The sequence below is a fragment of the Drosophila suzukii genome, chromosome X, assembly GCF_043229965.1.
Source record: "Drosophila suzukii chromosome X, CBGP_Dsuzu_IsoJpt1.0, whole genome shotgun sequence".
NCBI lineage: Eukaryota > Metazoa > Arthropoda > Insecta > Diptera > Drosophilidae > Drosophila > Drosophila suzukii.
The window spans coordinates 19,303,972-19,321,300 of NC_092084.1; the positions used below are offsets into that span (position 1 = coordinate 19,303,972).

At 44.4% G+C, this 17,329-nt stretch overlaps 3 protein-coding genes across 6 annotated transcripts; 1 reads left to right on the forward strand and 2 right to left on the reverse strand.

Moving 5' to 3' along the window:
* The first annotated feature begins 1,244 nt into the window (after positions 1-1,244).
* On the forward strand, positions 1,245-3,555 carry LOC108005449 (uncharacterized). Its single transcript, XM_017068738.4, has 2 exons — positions 1,245-2,738; positions 2,798-3,555. Exons 1-2 carry the CDS (start codon positions 1,307-1,309, stop codon positions 3,262-3,264), a joined length of 1,899 nt encoding a protein of 632 aa, XP_016924227.2. The 5' UTR covers positions 1,245-1,306; the 3' UTR covers positions 3,265-3,555.
* On the reverse strand, positions 3,408-6,065 carry dah (discontinuous actin hexagon). Its single transcript, XM_017068737.4, has 6 exons — positions 5,656-6,065; positions 5,384-5,600; positions 4,466-5,326; positions 4,288-4,405; positions 4,076-4,229; positions 3,408-4,015 (listed from the first exon to the last, which is right to left on the reverse strand). Exons 1-6 carry the CDS (start codon positions 5,882-5,884, stop codon positions 3,654-3,656), a joined length of 1,941 nt encoding a protein of 646 aa, XP_016924226.2. The 5' UTR covers positions 5,885-6,065; the 3' UTR covers positions 3,408-3,653.
* Positions 6,066-7,724: 1,659 nt separating this feature from the next.
* On the reverse strand, positions 7,725-16,588 carry Top1 (topoisomerase 1). Of its 4 annotated transcripts, none has more exons than XM_017068675.4 (8): positions 16,254-16,588; positions 14,686-14,903; positions 12,821-13,808; positions 12,678-12,757; positions 9,444-10,573; positions 9,122-9,372; positions 8,864-9,057; positions 7,725-8,804 (listed from the first exon to the last, which is right to left on the reverse strand). In XM_017068675.4, exons 1-8 carry the CDS (start codon positions 16,278-16,280, stop codon positions 8,702-8,704), a joined length of 2,991 nt encoding a protein of 996 aa, XP_016924164.2. In that variant the 5' UTR covers positions 16,281-16,588; the 3' UTR covers positions 7,725-8,701. The 4 variants fall into 4 exon arrangements, with proteins under 4 accessions (XP_016924164.2, XP_036676929.2, XP_016924165.2 ...); XM_036821034.3 differs by lacking the exon at positions 16,254-16,588 and adding an exon at positions 15,437-15,487; XM_017068676.4 differs by lacking the exon at positions 16,254-16,588 and adding an exon at positions 15,016-15,200.
* Positions 16,589-17,329: the final 741 nt, after the last annotated feature.

A 17,329-nucleotide genomic window follows, 5' to 3' on the forward strand; every position in this document is an offset into this window, starting at 1 on the left:
TGTGATATTGTCCATTTAGGTAAGAGGATAAATCTTGGGAACGTTGTGCTTCGTTTAAAAAAAACGAAGGTGGCCTGGTAATATGGAACATACCATATTTTAAGTCAAACAGAAAGTTATGAACTTTCAGTTTCCCTTGAGCTCTACTTCAGAATTGTACGTTTCTATACGAACAGCGTGTCTTAGTATACAAAGCAGGAAATAATAACAAACGTGAAGAAATGTTTTCATACTTGCGAAGTTTTCTGGGCGGGAAGCCCATTAATACGGAGAGTAGACGCAGAGCAGCCGACGGAATTGAGCCGGAAGAGATCATTGACTTGACCAAAGAGGTAGTTCCCGTCATCAAGCAACTAGTCGATGAGAACCTGAACCCCTTCGAGTGCCCGGTTTGCTTGGAAGCATTTAAGCAGCCGGTGGCCACCAGGTGTGGACACGTCTTTTGCAAGAAATGCCTGATCAGGGCAATGGAGCCATCAAAACTCTGTCCCAAGTGCCGGACAAGCGTGATCAGTTTCGTCCGCGTCAATACTTATGTACCTTAAAATATTGTTTTTGATATTTAACGTTGTTTTTGACTTTGATGCTGTCGGTCCACTTCAGACGCGGACAGTAGGAGATGAAATCGGAATGAAATAAACGAAACCAAAGCACTGGGTATATTGTATTCTTCGTATAGTATAAAAAATATATGTTCCTGATCAGGATTACTAGCCGAATCGGTCTAGCCATGTCCGTCTGTCCTTGTGAACGATATGATCTCGGAAACCATAAGAGCTTGTGGGATTTCAGATTTTGGACTCCTTAGCTTCTCATTCAGCGCAAGCTTGTTTTGCGAATGTTCCTCGCCCACAAACCACTGTGGCTCCCACAGTTTTAATGTTTTTAGATATGGAGTACTGAACCGAAATCAGTTTCGGTAATTACCGGCCTGTGTTCCAAAAATTGCCACTAAATTATTCTCGATCGACAGCGGTTTATTAAAGTTGTACGTAAGAAAATGTCTAGATGGCCGTTATAACCTGTATGTTGTGTACAGTTTGGACTTTATGTAATAATTGTCTTATAAATGAATTATAACATTTTATATTTTAAGAAACACCGTGCCTCGGAAATTAAAAACCAAAATAAATGAAATCTTCAAATAAAAATTCAAATAACTTCGATCCCTGATAACAGCACCGTCATCGATAACGATAGCCGTTGCTGCCTGCCTATCGGCACCCGCCAAACGGGCCCTTCGATAAATCGGTTCGATTTCGTTTTACTTTGAAGCCACCTTGTTAACCTTGTGGTTTCCGCATCCATGCTGTCGGCTGTCCAAGAGAATGTGCCAGAGATGGTGATGCAGCGGTCGCGGATGGCCTTCTGCGGCCATCTCCATCTGGGCCGACCGCGCGATCGCTCCAATTTCGGCTCCACTTTGGTACTGGGCAGGAACCTCAAGTTCTACGAATTCCGGCGCAAGGAGCTGGTGCACCAAATCGATTTGAGGGGCACGAAGCTCCAGGAGGTGGCCAGCCAATTGGAGGGCTACGACGGACCAATGTGTCCCTTCCTGATCAACCCGGAGGCCAGGGATAGACTGGAATCCAGCATGCTGCAGGATCCGGCGGAGCTGCCTATCAAATTGGGGAAGTATATGTTTCAGCGGGTGGATATCTTCCTGCTGATTCACTGCTGGAAACACCTCATCGTGCTGCGGCGACCCAAGGAGCACGGCGCCAACTTCGAGCTGGTGGCGCAGCATAGGGATGTGCTGTCCTTCCAGATGGCTCCAGGTCCCATTCCCTACCAGGCCGTCGTGGAGCTACATTTTGGCAATGGCAAACGAGAGCGCTGCGATTTCCAGGAGCCCTCCGAGGAGAAGGAGGAGGAGGACGAGCAACCCAGCACGTCCAAGGAAGCTTACGCACCCGCGCCAGAATTGGAAGCCCGACTGCAGGAGGTGAACTCTCTCCGAGCGGAGCTCGCCACCCAGCGAGCGCAAACGCAGAAGGAATTCGCCCTCGTCGAGGACCTCATCCGCTTCGGCCCGCCCGGCGAGCGCTCTCTGCTCCTCGAGGAAAAGCAACCGCTTCGGCGGCTCGGTGATGTATGGACTCGGATCAGCGGCGACTATCTCGTCTGCGGCACTGTGCTGGTCAACATAGCCGGCGGGCATCGGCTGACCATTTGCAAGGAGGTGTATCCGATGGTCTTTTTGGAGCCCCACATCGACTTCTGCATGGAGCACCGCCTGTACGAGCTGCCCCTGTTGCCCAATGGCCAACCGCCCGAGGATTACGACCAGCTGTCGCAGTTCTGGGCTTGCCAGGATCAGCACACCATGCGTCTCAAATGGCGACCGGTGCCCAAGGCGAGGCAAGTGCCGCCCGAATCCTCTGTCGCGATGGTAGTGCGTCTGCGTCTGGTAGATCTCCTCCACGCGGAGCAACTCCATCTGATGGTGCAGTACGAGGTTGGGGCCACAGCGGAGAAGAATGCGTGGCCTAGGCAATTGCACCTGATTACCTTTGACGTCAAGAAGCTGCTGGATGCCACAGAGTCACTGGCTCCCACCTTTTCAGCCAAAACGCTGCACCAGGACTTTCTGGCCGTGATTATGACGCACCAAGCACACTGCTCACTGAAACTAGTATTCCAGGCGGCCGAAGATTGCACAACGTTTGAGCAGCAGCTGGTCTCCAAGCTGCAGTTCGAGTTAATAAAAGTCCAGGAGCCGGAAAAGGAACAGAGTGAGTGGTTACCTTTCAGAAAGGACCACTGGTCTATACTAACACCTTATGTTTTTCAGAATCTGACCTGCTCGACGATTCGTGCCCTGACTCACCTTTTCAGTCCTCCACCGCTGACGCCGCCGCCGCCAATCCTGTCCAGCGCATCTTCTACAATCGCCAGCCAATGTCGCAGTGGTGTGGCACTCTGCTCCTCCGCGACGATCCCGGTGAGCAGTGGCATGTGTACGCCCAAACGGACGACCGACTGCGCCTGTTCATGCATCGCCTGATGCGCGATCTTCTCCTGCTGCACTGCAATCTTACTTACCTGGGGGTCAACGAGCCAAACTTGTCGGTCGCCGATGCTAACCTCGAGTTGGAGAAGAGTCTGCAGGAGGAGTTGGAGGCTTGGAAGGTGGTGCTGAAGCCGGCAGCCAGTGTGGAGGAGCGCCGCAAGCAGCTGACGCATCTCTACAAAGTACAAATGGCTAGCGATGTGCTGGCACAAATGATATTACGCAAAACGGAGCAGAATAAGGAATAGATTCCTTTTTCTAGGTTGGTTTTTTGTTTAATTTTTTACAAAAACCACCACTTTTTGATGATTTTTTTGAAATATTTTAAGCCACGGCTTAGTGATATGTATGCGAATTGTATAACATTCCCTTTCATGAAGTGCTTTAAGCATGCATTTTTTATATGAACAATTTATTGTATTGCATTTGTGTCAGAGTTTTACATCTACAACTTAAAGCATTTATGTGAAATTTAAAGCATTTTTGATTAGGATTGGAAAATTCCTATATAAAGAGTATAATATATGAATGAATTTGAATATCATTGTGTCCGAATTATTCGTAACATTTACAACTTAGAGCTAATTGGACTTGGTCTGGCTGGAATCGATATGAGGGCGCAGGGGCATTCCGATTCTCATGTGCTGATGCGCCGCTGCTGCTCCTCGCTCTTGATGATGCTGTCCAGGACGTTCTCCAGGTTCTGAGTGGCCGCCGACAGTTCGGCATTGTCGCTGTACGAGTCCTCGACGATCTCCTTGACCTTGTGCAGCAGCAGCTTGAAGTTCACCATCTCGGTGTCGCGACCTTCCCCTCCGCTTGCTGGCTGCTGCTCCAGCAGGGCTCCCAGCGGCATGGGCAGCGTCAGAGGAGCTGGCAGGGATCCAGGTCCTGGCTGCCCACTCAAGCGACGCTGGTCGAACCACAAACTGATGTCGTTGAGGGAATAATCCGATTTGTTGGCCTCCAAATAGCTGCGATTCAAGTCGGCGCCATTAACTGGAATATACAGAATGTTTTAGTACTGGTTTTAAGCATTGTATTTGATTGTCTGCCTACTGGAGTGCGTGAGGTTGGCTCCTACGGGTGCATACATATCGAAAATCTGCCTCTGCGGCGTGCTGGAGCTGAGAAAAGTGGAGCTGACCAAAGGAGCAGTTGAAGGAGCCACCACAGGAACAGGAACAGGTGGTGAAGCTGCCACAGAAGAGTGCTGCAGGAAAATATAAGTAATTAGCTCAGTCTAACAGCTGAATTCAGAGCAATCCCACCGATAGCTGTCGCATATCCTCGATGATCTGCAGCAGAAAGCTCTGATGGGCGCTGAGAAACTGCGAGATTTCCGAACTGGAAGCTGTGGCCACAGTTTGCAGCTGGGTTTCCAGTTTCCTAGAAGACACGGAAACCTTTAGCATGGCGAAAAGAGGAGTGTCAAGTGTAAAAACCTACGCATTCTGCAGCAACAAGCGGTCAATGATGGACTGCAGCCTGCTGGAGGCCTTGCTGGCTAGCCCCGTCAGGGAGCACAGCTCCTGCTGCTGCTGGAGGATTACAGTGCGGTCTTTCTCCTTCTCCTGGCACTGACTACGCACACTGCGCGTCTCCGCGGGAATGGGTGTGGCAGCCGATTGCCCCAGGCCGGCACCACTCTCCTGGGCATTGCAGAAGCCACGACGCTCCTCCTCGTGCCTCTTCCTTGGCATCACCAGCCAGCTGCATAGCTTGGCCAGGTGGCGAGTCCAACGCAACGGCGGCTGATCCTCCACGAACACCTCGCACATTCGATGCCCCGGCTCGTGGCGACCACCGGCAAAGCCCACCGCAAAGCAGGGCAGGCACAGGGATATATCCCGGCACACCTGGCACCGAAAGCGAATGCCCACAATGTGCTCCTTGCGACAGCCGGCACAGGAATTGCTGTGTATCAAATGCTCCGTGTCCTCGATGCGTTTCACCAACGCCAGCAGATTGCCATAGATGAGGAACCGCGTCTGGACACCCGCTCCCGTCCAGAGTTTGTGGAACTGCGGCTCGGCAAGTCCACCAACGCCGTGTGGACAGCGGGCAAAGCTCTGCTCCATTGCCAGTGGAAGATTGTGGGCGCCATAGGCCTTGGCCTCGCCCAAATAGCTGAGTAACTTGCTCAGCGTGGCCAGGAGCTGCTCGAAAGCATATCGGGAGATAATCTGCGACTTGGGGTCCGCCAGCAGGGCAAAGAAGTCGCCCACCAGGTGATCGCTGCTGTATAGCTTGCAGAGCATTATGAAGGTGATCTTGATCTCCAGCAGGGAAATGGAATGCCTGCGTTGCCTGGGGGTGAAAAGGGTATTACATACATATGATTCAGATGGAAGCAAGATAACCCACGGATCGTAGACATTCCAAAAGAAGTTGGCCAGCAGGCCGGTGACCCTGTCCAGTTGATAGTCCGCATCCTGGTTGAAGTGGCCCAGCTTTTCGCAGGCAAAGTACACATCGTGGAGCAGGGAGGTCAGCTGGAAGGGGGGAACCATCAGCTCCAGGCCGCCGTTCAAGTTGTGGCGATCCAAAATGGCCAGAACAAGCTTGTAGGGAATTTTAGTGGCTGCAATTTAGAGGTTAATCCTGGGGCGGCGAACATACAACCATTCAATACCCACTGTGGAATATCTTTTGTAGGGCCACAAATTTACTGGCACACCGGTAGACGGTGTACTTGTAGTCCCCGTAATCCCTCTGCAGATCCTCCATAATGGTGGTCAGTTCTTTGTCCACCTGTTGCCCTTGTCCTTGGCCCCCTTGGGTGCCCTTTTCCCGGGCTAGGGACGCCACTGCCTCGGCGCTGTTGCGCATTTTGGTGAGCTGCACTGGCACCGACATTCCCAGCATCTCGAGGGGTATTTAATTTTCTTTATTTTCCGCTATTTTCAAACCTTTTTGAGTCTCCTTTGTGACCGCGTCGTTTCTCGCGATCTCTTCCTCTTCCGTTAGCGCAAAAGTCAAATTTATGCGCCGCAAGGTGGCAACGCCACCGGTGTTATCGACATCAGTTCGCTTAGCCGTTACAGTTTTGAATTTGATTCAACGTGGGAAAAGTCGGCTTAAAGCTGATTTTAAGGCAACTATGTTAAAGTTTAGAGTGGACCTTTTAGACGGCATTATTTCATTAAATATTTTAAGAGATTTGTTTAAATTACTAATAATAAGGAAAACAAAAATACAAAACTACACACTTTTTGGAGGGCAATACAAAAATAATAAGGCATGTCAACATACATTTTTAAAAACAATATTTAATTTATAAATTTTGTAATAGAACATTTTGGTTGATTTTAAAAATATTTATTCTAATCAAAAGGAATTTTTTGTTAAAATTTTTTTTTACTATAAACTAGATTTTAACAAATTTAAAAAAGTTAACTTTTGCTAAAACTAGATTTTAACCATTTGTGAATTTTACTTTAAAGACAAGTTCTAAGTTAAGTTGAAAAGTACGTTATTAGTTATACTAAAATATTCTATAGATTCATTTTATTTACAACTCTTTCTAATAATGCTTATGTGCAGAACATTACAAATAAATTTGACTATATTACTATATTTTACCACTTGTCTACAAACATTTGTAAAAATGTGAAATTAAAGTTATAAAGAGAACTGTCAACAACATTACAAATAAAATGGACTATGTATATTTTAATTTGTATTAGTTTCATAACCCATTTTACCACTTGTCTACAACGAATTGTAAAAATGTGAAATAAGTTATAAAGAGACACCCAAAAATAAGGCTGGTTATTCAATTTTAAAATTAAATATATGTTGTATGTATATTTGCATCATTCCATTACAATTACATTAACTTACGCTATTTTGTTTTTTTTTTTTTATATATTTTGTTTTTGTTTTAAAATAGTGGGGGCATCTTATCATTTCGTTTCTTGTTTTTTCTTTGCTTATATCAATATTGTAATATGCCAAGTTTATATGTGAGTGGGGGAGGCGGGGCGAAAGGGGGATTGTAATTAGTTTATTTAACTTGTTTTTGTTGCCTTTTGAAAGCATTGTCCCGCTTGCGTATGCGAATCCACGACATACGTATATATAAAGGTTTGTGTTTTTTAATCACTAATTATCATATGTGTTTGGGTCGCTATTTATTTATAAAGATCGTTCTTTATTTGCAATGCGCATTTGCAATTTATGCTAGGGGGCGTGAGGCGAAATTCCATCGATTTGCGAACTCAAAAATACGGCTACATACATTCGTAAATGATGGGGGACATAAGGTATAAGGTGTTCTCTTAACTCTCCTCCTACTAGGTCCACTTAAATCCACTCTCTGTTCAGCGGTTTTCGAATAAAATCGGTACAGGATGCAACGCAAATTGAGTAATTACAAAATATATATATTCTGATTGCGGACCGCTGGACAAAAAGTGGTCCCAAATGGACGCTCGATTTTTACAGGGTTTTTTTTTAACTCACTTAATTGCACATACTAATAGATCCTATATGTATAAAGTTCCATTCTTTTAGATTAGAGTTTTCGCTGCGACTGTTTGTTGGCTGTGGTTTTGGTTCATTGATTGATTTGTATTTGCAATTGGTTTTTTTTTGTTTGATTTTGTGTTGTGGCTTTGATCTCAGATAAGAATTTGAAACCTGTATATATATTATGTCATTATCGTACGGGGGGGTGGGCTTAAAGTATAAAAAGGTTTGCAAATGAATTTAGCATTCGTTTATTTTAATTTTAACTAAAATCATAAGGTACAAAACAAAATCACCTCGACATGCACAGGGTTTTGTTCTTCGTTTTCTTGGGGCGGTAAGTTGCGCTGGATCAGAGTTGAATTGAATAAATTATGCTATGCTAAAAGTTGGGCTACAAGGTTTCTCTGTTCAATTAGCACTTAAATACGTTATCGTAGTACTCGTATAATTAATATTAATTAATAGTGAAAGACATTTTTCGCTAAACAAAAATCAACTAAATGTAAACATAAAAAAACTTGTAATTTTATAATTTTTTGTTTGTTTGCGATTTGTTTGTAAGTTCTTTTTTTTTTTCGTTTTTGTGTATTTAATTAATATATAAAATTAAAATATATGTAAGAGAAGTCATTTTTGACAAAAAAAATTGTTGCTTCGTAGACGGTAACATAGAAAATTATGTTATTTTGTTTTTAGGTGGCGACGACGTCTTGCACAGGTTTCTCTTCTTCCCTTGGTGTTTATTAAAAATTGGTATATAATATATATATATATATTTCGTTCGATACATATATATAACCGTATAGAAGTGTGAGCGCGTGTGTGTTTGGTGTGTACATTTCGCAAGTTAGACTTCAGCGTAGTGCGCACTTGAAACAATCAAACAACGATTTAAAGCAGACAAAACAGACGCAGGCAAGCAGATCCCTGGGTTCGGTACATCCGTCTCTTTCCTTTTGGAGGACAGTTCCGTGAGATACCTTCACTTCCCCCAAGAGTTGGACATATGCACTACACATTGCATAAACTCTTGGGTAAAGTATGGGAATTAACCTGGGGAATCTACTTGCAAACCGGCCTTTTGGTGGGTGTGGTTTTTCGCGGTTTCTAGTTTTTCAACCTGCGCTGTCTACGCTTTTGTGTGTGTGTGTGGGTGTGTGTGAGAGGGGGCGTGTCAGTTTTGTAGGCGTGCCAGTGAGGAGAACCCATTTAAAAACGATAATTCTCATCGGCCATGTGCACGGCCCACATAAATTTGGTTCTTTGCGTTTTGTTAAATATCTTCTCGATCGGCACTCCGTTCTTTTTACACCTGCAAATACATCCAACATTAGCTTTAACTTAAGCGGAATTGGGTGAGGAGACACTCACCAAGCCACCGATATGCGTGGATCGAGATAGTTTAGCTTAGATGTGCCCAGGGCAATGGTCTTATTCTCGTCTCTATCAGTCTCTTGTAATTCTAGTTTCTTCAGCTGATCCTTCAGGCGCTCCAGCTGTTTGCCCTTCTTGTCGGCCAGGACCTTCTCCTTGACGGAGCCACGTTTGGCGGCCTTCTTCATATCCTGTCAAAGAACATTTTACATTAGTTATATAATCGCATCCAAAGCATATTCAATATATACTCACATGATATTCGGCCTCGCAATCGTCGATGGCATCACGCTTGGTCTTGATCTTCTCCTTCAGGTTCTCCATCGACTTCTCGTGGCCCTTGGGCACGGAACGCTGATGGTTACAGAGGATGGCTACGGCACGATTGGCGCGATTGTAGGCCAACAGCTTTTCCGGTACCGTGGCACTCGGATCGGTAAGCAGATCCAGCTGGCTTTGCAGTGTTTTTGAAGCGTTATACGTACGGAATACCTTGGCCGTAAGTCCTGTTTTGGTCATACAAATTATACTAATAAGTATAGGAAAACAGACCTTAAAGACAGGTATAAATACGTACCGTCCATCAGCTCCTTGAGATGCTCGTTAAGCACCTGAGTGTTGAGTCGATCGAAGAGGTCGTCGCCCTCCTTCTTGTGCTCCATAAACAGCTCGAGGTTCTTGAAGACGCGCTTCTCCACCTCGACCTCGTTGTAGTAGCGAATGGAATCCTTACCGGGGAAGTCGAACACCACCACGTTCTCCTTTCCGTTGAGCTCCTTGTGCAGCTGGACGTGCTCCACGCGTAGCGAGCAACAGCCCACGGTATCCGCCTGATCCTCATCCTTTTCGTTGCCCGCTCTCAGTGCCAGTTTGTCGATGAAGTAAAGAGCCACCGCCCGCTGGCGAACCCTCATCTCCTTGGACTTCCACTCGTCGCGATAGGTGGCCCGGATCTTATCGATAACCTTGTCCAGGCGGCGCGCCGTCTCGTACTTGATGTGATCCTTCTCGCCCTTGAGTTTCGAGGAGGGATTCAACATGATGTACTTGACTTGTCCCTGCACGTTCTCGATCCAGGAGGCCAGCCAGGTGACGGTATTGTCGTGGCGCACTTCCTTCCAGCGCGATCCACTGGGCGGCGACGGCACCTTTGAATCCTTGCCACAGTTGATGGACACATCGCTGGCATGGATGCGCCGCTTGATCATGCCCATTTTGGGATGCTCGCCACGGCCGCGGAACAGACCCGGCGGCTCCAGCCGGAAGTTACCAATCTTCTCCTTGTGCCCGTCAATCATACAGAAACCGAACTCCTTGATCAGGGCCTCGTTCTCGTTCTTCTTGACCAGCTTCTCCTCCTTGGTGGCCGCCTTGCGTTTCTCGGACTCCGCCTGGAAATAGTTGAACATCTCCTGGAAGTTGCACTTGCGGAAATCCTTGATGATCTCCTTCTCCTTGGACGTCATCGACTTGCGGAAATCCTTGAAGAAGTTATTGTTGAACACATCCTTGGTGCAGTAGTCGTGGTTCAACATCTTCGCATAGAAGGTGGCCGCTTCCTCCGTTTCCTCGGAGAGATCAAGGGGCTTGCCATCATAGTAGAACCGCACGTTGCGTGGCACCCGCTCGTAAGGAGGAGCGAACACGGGTCCCTTGTGCTCCAGCGTTGTCCACTTGACGCCATCTGCGCGCTTTTCCTCCTCCCACCTGAAGTATAAAAATGTTTCTTGTGAGTAATTCATACTATTTGTGATTTGTGAAACTTGGATAAGCGACAAATTTTTATGTTATTGGGCAATTTTCCCCTTGAAAACTAGATCATTTTAAGCTTTGGAAGAATTAATAACAGAAATACATCTGTTCCTCGGTAATAATTCAAATTTTTTCGAATTAACCACTTATTTAGCATTAAGAAGGGTAACAAATAGGTAGAAAATATTTAAAATATTGGGCTACATATAATGCTAATTGTTTGTATTGTTATTATAAGTATAACCCATTTTTATAATGGTATTTAGTTCTTTTGGATATTTTTTTCTATCATTTGATTTGATATTTATATTATTATTATTTAGGGATTTGGGACTACATTAAATGCTTATTATTTGTATTTTTGTTGTTAATATAACCCGGACTAATCCTAAATTTTCATATTATTTAGCTGTTTTCTATTTTCTTTATTTATATTATTGGTATTCAGGGTTTTTAATAGTTAATTTGCATACAGGTTATATATGTTTTGGTATTTTTGTATACCTTTATTTTTTTGCAAAAAACCCTTATAAATGTTGCCCTGGTAAAATCTATTTAGACGATTATAATCATTTGCTGTTCTTGGCACACCCTATTTCAGTGGAGCACCCTAATCAAGTCGCACCATCGAATTTGCTCTTCCTGGACGCTCTTCCGTCGCACTCTTCTCTTTTTGCCCGCAACCGTGGCTATGCCCACGATCTGCTCCCCGAAAACCAGGCAGACACTCCGATTTCCGAATAGACGTACTGCCGCCAAGGGGCGCCACACAGCCGATGTCATTTGCTGTTCAAAATTCTTCGATTTTCTTTGGTTTATCACATTACGCAAAGTGGTGGCGTTCGAACCTAACCTCAAAGTTTGCCAGTGAGTGTATAAATGTGTGTGTGTGTGTGATTTCGTTTGGCTCAGCTGTTTTTTCAGCATGTTGGAGCAAAAGGGGGGAAGTGGGGCAGCGGTGGTCTGCGCATGCGTTTCGTGGCGAATGGCACAGTCGCACAGTGGCTGCCACCAATTGCTGCCCACATGCGCCCCACTGTGGATTTGAATACACGCGGCACACAACTTTCGGCAGCCACGGTGTATGACTTTCGGAAATGTAGGTCAGTGACATTCAAACTTCTCACGCAAAACACATGGCAAGTAGACACACACACACACACACACACCTTTAGACGTGTCACGTCACACGCTGTTGTTTTTGTAACCGGTACTTGTCAAATTCATGTAAATATGTACAAAAGTATGTACATTTATAAAAATTCGAACGCTTTCCCTCACAATAAAATTAATATAAAAACGCTGTGGGAGAGCGCGAGTTACCTGTTTCAATGATTAATCAAAAAAAAAAAGCCTTTCACCTCGAATAACCTTTTAAAAAAGCCATATTACTACAGTATCTCTGTAAAAATGGTCATACACTTTAAAAATATCTTGTATTATATTATATTATGTCTCAAAAAGAGATGTTTTAGTTAGGCCAGTATAAGACAGATCGATTTTAAGTTTAAGTTCTTTATAAATAATATTATTTGAGATAGAAAATTCGAATTGTTCATAAATAAAAAGTTTAGAATGGAAGAGAACAATTTTGATTTTTTTAAAATGATAACTCATACTGTTTTAACATAATTTTCGCGGTAAAATATATCTAATTACCTATATTTTAATATCATTTTTTTTACTACTGCTGATTATAATTTTAAAAAAAATTAAGCAAATTATATTTTTTATAAAAATTATAACAAGCTGATAGGCGCAATATACAACTATTTCGGATCAACATTAGACATTTTATAATTACAGTATCCTACAATACCTAGTTGAAAATAAATAAGGATTTCGAAATAGTAATTTTTATGCGATGCAACTAGCCTAAACGTTATTAATATCTGCCAGCTAGGCCTGATGCCTAAGAAACCATATGTATGATGTCTAAGAAATAAGATAGCTTTACTAGTATCAGTTAAAATAGTGAAATTAATGTAACAAGAGATGAATTCTCTTCATAAAAGCCTTAAACAAAATACTATTTACTATCAAGTCGAGGCGAACTCACCATCTCCACACCTCCTCCTCCTCCTCCTTGACCTTCTGGCGTTTGGTGGGCGATGTGACCTCGGTCTTAACCTCGGCTTCCTGAAAGGCAAATGCACTTAGATATCATCTGTGTTCCTCGAACCCGACATATCCAATTCCTACCTTTTTGATCTTTTTCTTCTTGGGCTTGACGCTGCCGTAATCATCCTCGGCCTCCTCCTTGACCCGCTTCTTCTTGGACTTCTCCTTGGGCTCCTTCTTGACCTTCTTGCGCGCCAGCAGCGGAATGTCGTCGTCGTCGTCGTCCATGCCGCGATCGGCCTGATCGGGTGCCTCCTGCTTGCGCTTGCGCATGGCCAGCGGCAGATCCTCCTCGTCGTCGTCCATCTCCTCAGGATCGTTCTCATCCTGATCATTGTTGTTCATGGTGCTATCATCTTCGGCGTAGCTCTGCTCGTGCTTAACCTCGAACGGCGGCTCGTCGGCGCGAAACTGGGACATAGAGTAATCACAGGAGCTGGCCTGCGATAGATTGTTGAAGCTATCGTCCTCCTTCTTGATGTCCACAATCGATTCCTCGTAGCCGTTCTTGTAGTTGATGCCACCATCGTTCCCATTGCCATTGCCATTACAATTGATGGCGGCTGTGGCCTGATAGCCATCGAGCTGCTGCATGTGAAATGGATCGACCGGGCCCGAGTGCATCAATGGTTGGGAAACGGGCTCCGGCTTGACAAACACTCCATCGTACGATGGCGGATCCTTCGACGAAGAGCTGCTGTGCCGCGAGCTGGAATGTTTGCTCTTGGATGAGGATGATGAGGAGGAGCTCTTATGACTGCTGCTGCTGCGCTCCTTATCACGGGAGCTGGACGAGGAGGACTTGTGCCGGCTGGAGGAGCTGCTGCTGCTGCGATCCTTGTCCTTGTCGCGTCGCTCCTTGTCCTTCGAGGAGCTCTTATGATGGCCGGAGCTGGACGATGACGACGAGGACTTGTGCTTGCTGCTACTGCTGCTGCTCCCATCCTTGTCCTTGTGACTGGACGAAGAGCTGCTGCGATGAGAGTTGCTGCTGCTGTCGCGTTCCTTGTCCTTGTCCCGATGCTTGGACGACGAGCTACTACTGCTGCTCTTGTGCCGATCCTTGTCGCTAAAAAGGGAAAAGGTGAGGGTTATTACATGTTTTATTTAATGATTTTGATCCCAGTCCTGTAGATAGTAAGAACTGAATTCTTGAACAGACATAAAGTAGGGAATAAAGACTTGGCGAATTTAGATCACTATAAGTAATAGCTCTCAAGGAAACATTTGGGTCAAATGGTCATTACTACAGTGGCTTTGTACGTGATTGAATTGAATTAAAGCTGAACTTAGTCTGCATATTTTCGAAAGGGGATTTGGCTTTGGTTTATTTTAAGTTTTACTAGCAATTTCCATAACTACTATTACCACATTACTTTGATATTGGATACTACTTTAAGGATTTAAAAGAAGAAAATCATGTTCGATCTGACAGTTTTATCTAAATATTATTGCTTTACTTTATGCAGTCAGTTCTTTCATACGACTTAAGTTTCTGTTTTTTTAAATTACAATGAGTAAATGGGCATTAAAGCTGATTGCCAATAAGATGTACAAGATTTCATATGATAAAACAGTCATAATATCAATTACAATTGGTAATTTTAAATGTTTCAGGTGCTGCTAGACAGTTTTCCATATTTTCTCTGGGTTATGTATACAAATATAGATATTGGGTTCAGTTCAAATGCATTATAAGATAACAATCTAAACTTGTTTGGTCTAAGTGGAATGAAAATATTGTACATGTGATTCTAGACAGGTTTCTTTCTATTCTGACTATTCCTTTTTACATGAATATTTATCAATTATAACTGGCGTAACTTGGTTGCCCATTAACCCAACTGCTTGAAACCTTGGAATTGACCTATTTTAAGTGTTCCAGATGGTTCTACAGGAGTTTGCCTCGAAAACGAATGGTTGTTTTCCTCGTTTTTCCGACGTACCGACTGCTGCTCTTGTGATCCTTCGACGAGCTGGAGGATCCGGAGCTCTTGTGCTCCCTGTCCTTATCACGGTGCTTGTCCTTGCTGGAGGATTTATGCTTGCTGCTGCTGCTCCCGCTGCTGCTGCTGTGGTGGTGATGGTGGTGTCCGTGTCCGTTGGTGGTCACCCCGTTGGACTGAACCACCTCGCAGCTGCCACCATTTTGTATGTGGATGTTCTGTTCGGGCGAGAGAAAGAGAGGGGGGATGAGAAAGGCGATATAGAGTTATTGGATTGGACCAGCCAGCTGAAAAAGTGAGAAAGTGAGTGTGTGAATCCGGGCCAGAAACCTGTGCATCCATCATGTTGCCTGAATTCTTGGCTCCCCTCTCTGCGGACCGGACTCCCCGGTGGTTTCCTCACAATTTCTGGCAATGATTTACGATTATCTCGTGTCTATCCGCTCACCACGTGGTGAAAATCAACCCTAACAAATGCCGCGTAGGAAAATTCACTTAGCACGGCCAGCAATGGGTTAATGGAAGAAGAAGCAGAGCCGGAGAGCGATGGCGACAGGAAATTGGAAATTGTACCCGAATCGGTTGGAATAGGTTAACAAAAAAAAAAATAAAAAAACCGCTGCCAAACAATGGAACACACAAACAAATTGGAGAATACAGAAAATCTTTCTTTTTTTTACACTTTTTGCAGCATATATTTTTTTTTTCAACGTGGGCGATGCATCAAGGCTACACGCACACTTGTACACACACGGGGTTGTTGTTGTTGTTTTTCTGGTTGCAGCATAATAGTTAATAAGTGCGTTTTTTTGGGGTGGCACATCTGTCTTATCAGACGACACACACACACACACATACACTGAGGGAAAAACACCTTTATATACGTATGTGCACGTATAAATTGCAAAATGGGACACTTGCAATTACATACATATACAAAAACGCTACAGGGCAACAAAAACAACAAACACATGTGATTTCGGTGCGAGAAAAGTGGCAGTATGACCGCATTTCGAGGTAAGCAAAAGAGAATGGGGGAATGAAGGGTGTTATTGGGAGATAAACAAAGCAGAGATCGCGGAAATTATAAAAAAACAGATAAAACCCTTAAAACTCCGAGAAAATTAGGGAAAATCAAGAGGAAACCGAGTTAGTGGCTAAGCAAAAATACCAGTTTCGGTATTTCGCTGCGGCCACACTGTGCCAAATACATTTCGTCTGCCTCGGCCCTCCCCGCTCTCCTTTGTCACCTCCTTCGCCTTTTGCCACTTGCATTGTCGCCATTTTCGTCAATTACCTCTCGTTTTTCTCTCTGCTCTCCTCTCCCCCCCGCCTGCGTTTTACGCACTCTGCCGGCAGCGACGTCGACTGCGCTGCCGCCTGCAGGCGGTACACTTGCAACTATTCTTTGTACCCCCGAATGTATTGTACCCAATTTCGATTACCCCGTATTTTTCGTTTTCTTTTTCTTAGGCAGGCTCCCCATTCAACACGTTTGCACTTGCCTCCTTGCGGCCTTGCGGTAAATTACATAAAAAGGAAATAGAATTTTCTCTCGGGGCACTTACATTCTCGGCAGCCACATCCCCACTCATTTTGCGGCGCTCGGCGTTTTTCTTTATTTGTCGGTCTTTAGTCTTTTTTTTTTTTTTTCTTGCTCCGCACTTAGTAAAATTTTTCACTCTCAACTCGGCTGGATATTTCAGTTATTCAGTTTTTGTCGCAGTCGGATCGTTTGCAAGTCCGGCGGCGGGTTGGAAAAGCGCACTGGGTTTTCCGAAATGGAGCAAGCGTTTTGTGCTTCTGGCGATGCGATTGCCTGGCTTTTGGGCTTCTTTGCTTTTTGCTTTTCACAGCGCGCAGCAGCCACGCGAACCCTTGCTTTTTTTTGGATCGGTGTGACCGAGGAATCGTCGGTGAATTATACCACCGGCTTGGTAAATACCATTTTCACTTTTCAAATATACCAAAAGCACTCCGAACAGTCACGGTGGGAAAATCTAACGCCGTATTCCCACTCCAGTCTCGGCGCATTGTTGAAAATCTCAAGCTTGTACGCACTGTTAACTTGGCTCTGTTAATTATAACCGTTACTAGTAGATTGCAAGATAATATTGTATTCGTTGGAAAGTAAGTTACAGATCCGTCCGTCCGTATGAACACTGACATCTCGGAAATTATAAAAGCATGGACTTGGCATGCAAATTCCTTTCAGCAAAGTGTAACGCTCACTCTAACGTCCACAAGTCGTTTTTCTGCTTGCACATCTCCTTTGCGCTCCCTTTAGCTGAGTAAAAAATTTAAAAGTGCCGCCAAACTGTCATATATAAAAATGTTGTTTTAGTTCATATGCAATTTTTTCCGATCACTCGTTTGGAGTACCTTTTCTTGCCTTACTTTAGAGAGCTGTACAGCAACAAAAATGTCAAAATTTATTTTGTTAAATAACAATTCTATAGTAAACGTTAAAGTTCACAGAAAAGATCAACTGAACCAATAAAAAAGTCCAGACATGTGTGAACATCCTAAGATAGTATGAAGTGCGTCTTCGCTAGCTTAGCCATGTCACCCACCGAGCATTTTAGTGAGACCATTTTCATTTATTTTATTTGGTATATTTTAATAAATAAGAAAAGTATTTAAA

Excerpts from the sequence above, each read along its gene's own strand:
- dah (XM_017068737.4), bottom strand. The coding sequence starts at position 5,884 with ATGCTGGGAATGTCGGTGCCAGTGCAGCTCACCAAAATGCGCAACAGC. Across the intron at positions 5,327-5,383 it reads TTTTGGAATGTCTACGATCC|GCAACGCAGGCATTCCATTT; the intron begins GTGGGTTATCTT and ends TTTCACCCCCAG. Across the intron at positions 4,406-4,465 it reads CGCTTGTTGCTGCAGAATGC|GAAACTGGAAACCCAGCTGC; the intron begins GTAGGTTTTTAC and ends CGTGTCTTCTAG.
- LOC108005449 (XM_017068738.4), top strand. The coding sequence starts at position 1,307 with ATGCTGTCGGCTGTCCAAGAGAATGTGCCAGAGATGGTGATGCAGCGG. Across the intron at positions 2,739-2,797 it reads GGAGCCGGAAAAGGAACAGA|AATCTGACCTGCTCGACGAT; the intron begins GTGAGTGGTTAC and ends TATGTTTTTCAG.
- Top1 (XM_036821034.3), bottom strand. The coding sequence starts at position 15,472 with ATGCTGCAACCAGAAAAACAACAACAACAACCCCGT. Across the intron at positions 13,809-14,685 it reads GATCACAAGAGCAGCAGTCG|CGACAAGGATCGGCACAAGA; the intron begins GTACGTCGGAAA and ends TTCCCTTTTTAG. Across the intron at positions 10,574-12,677 it reads GAGGAGGAGGTGTGGAGATG|GTGGGAGGAGGAAAAGCGCG; the intron begins GTGAGTTCGCCT and ends TTTATACTTCAG.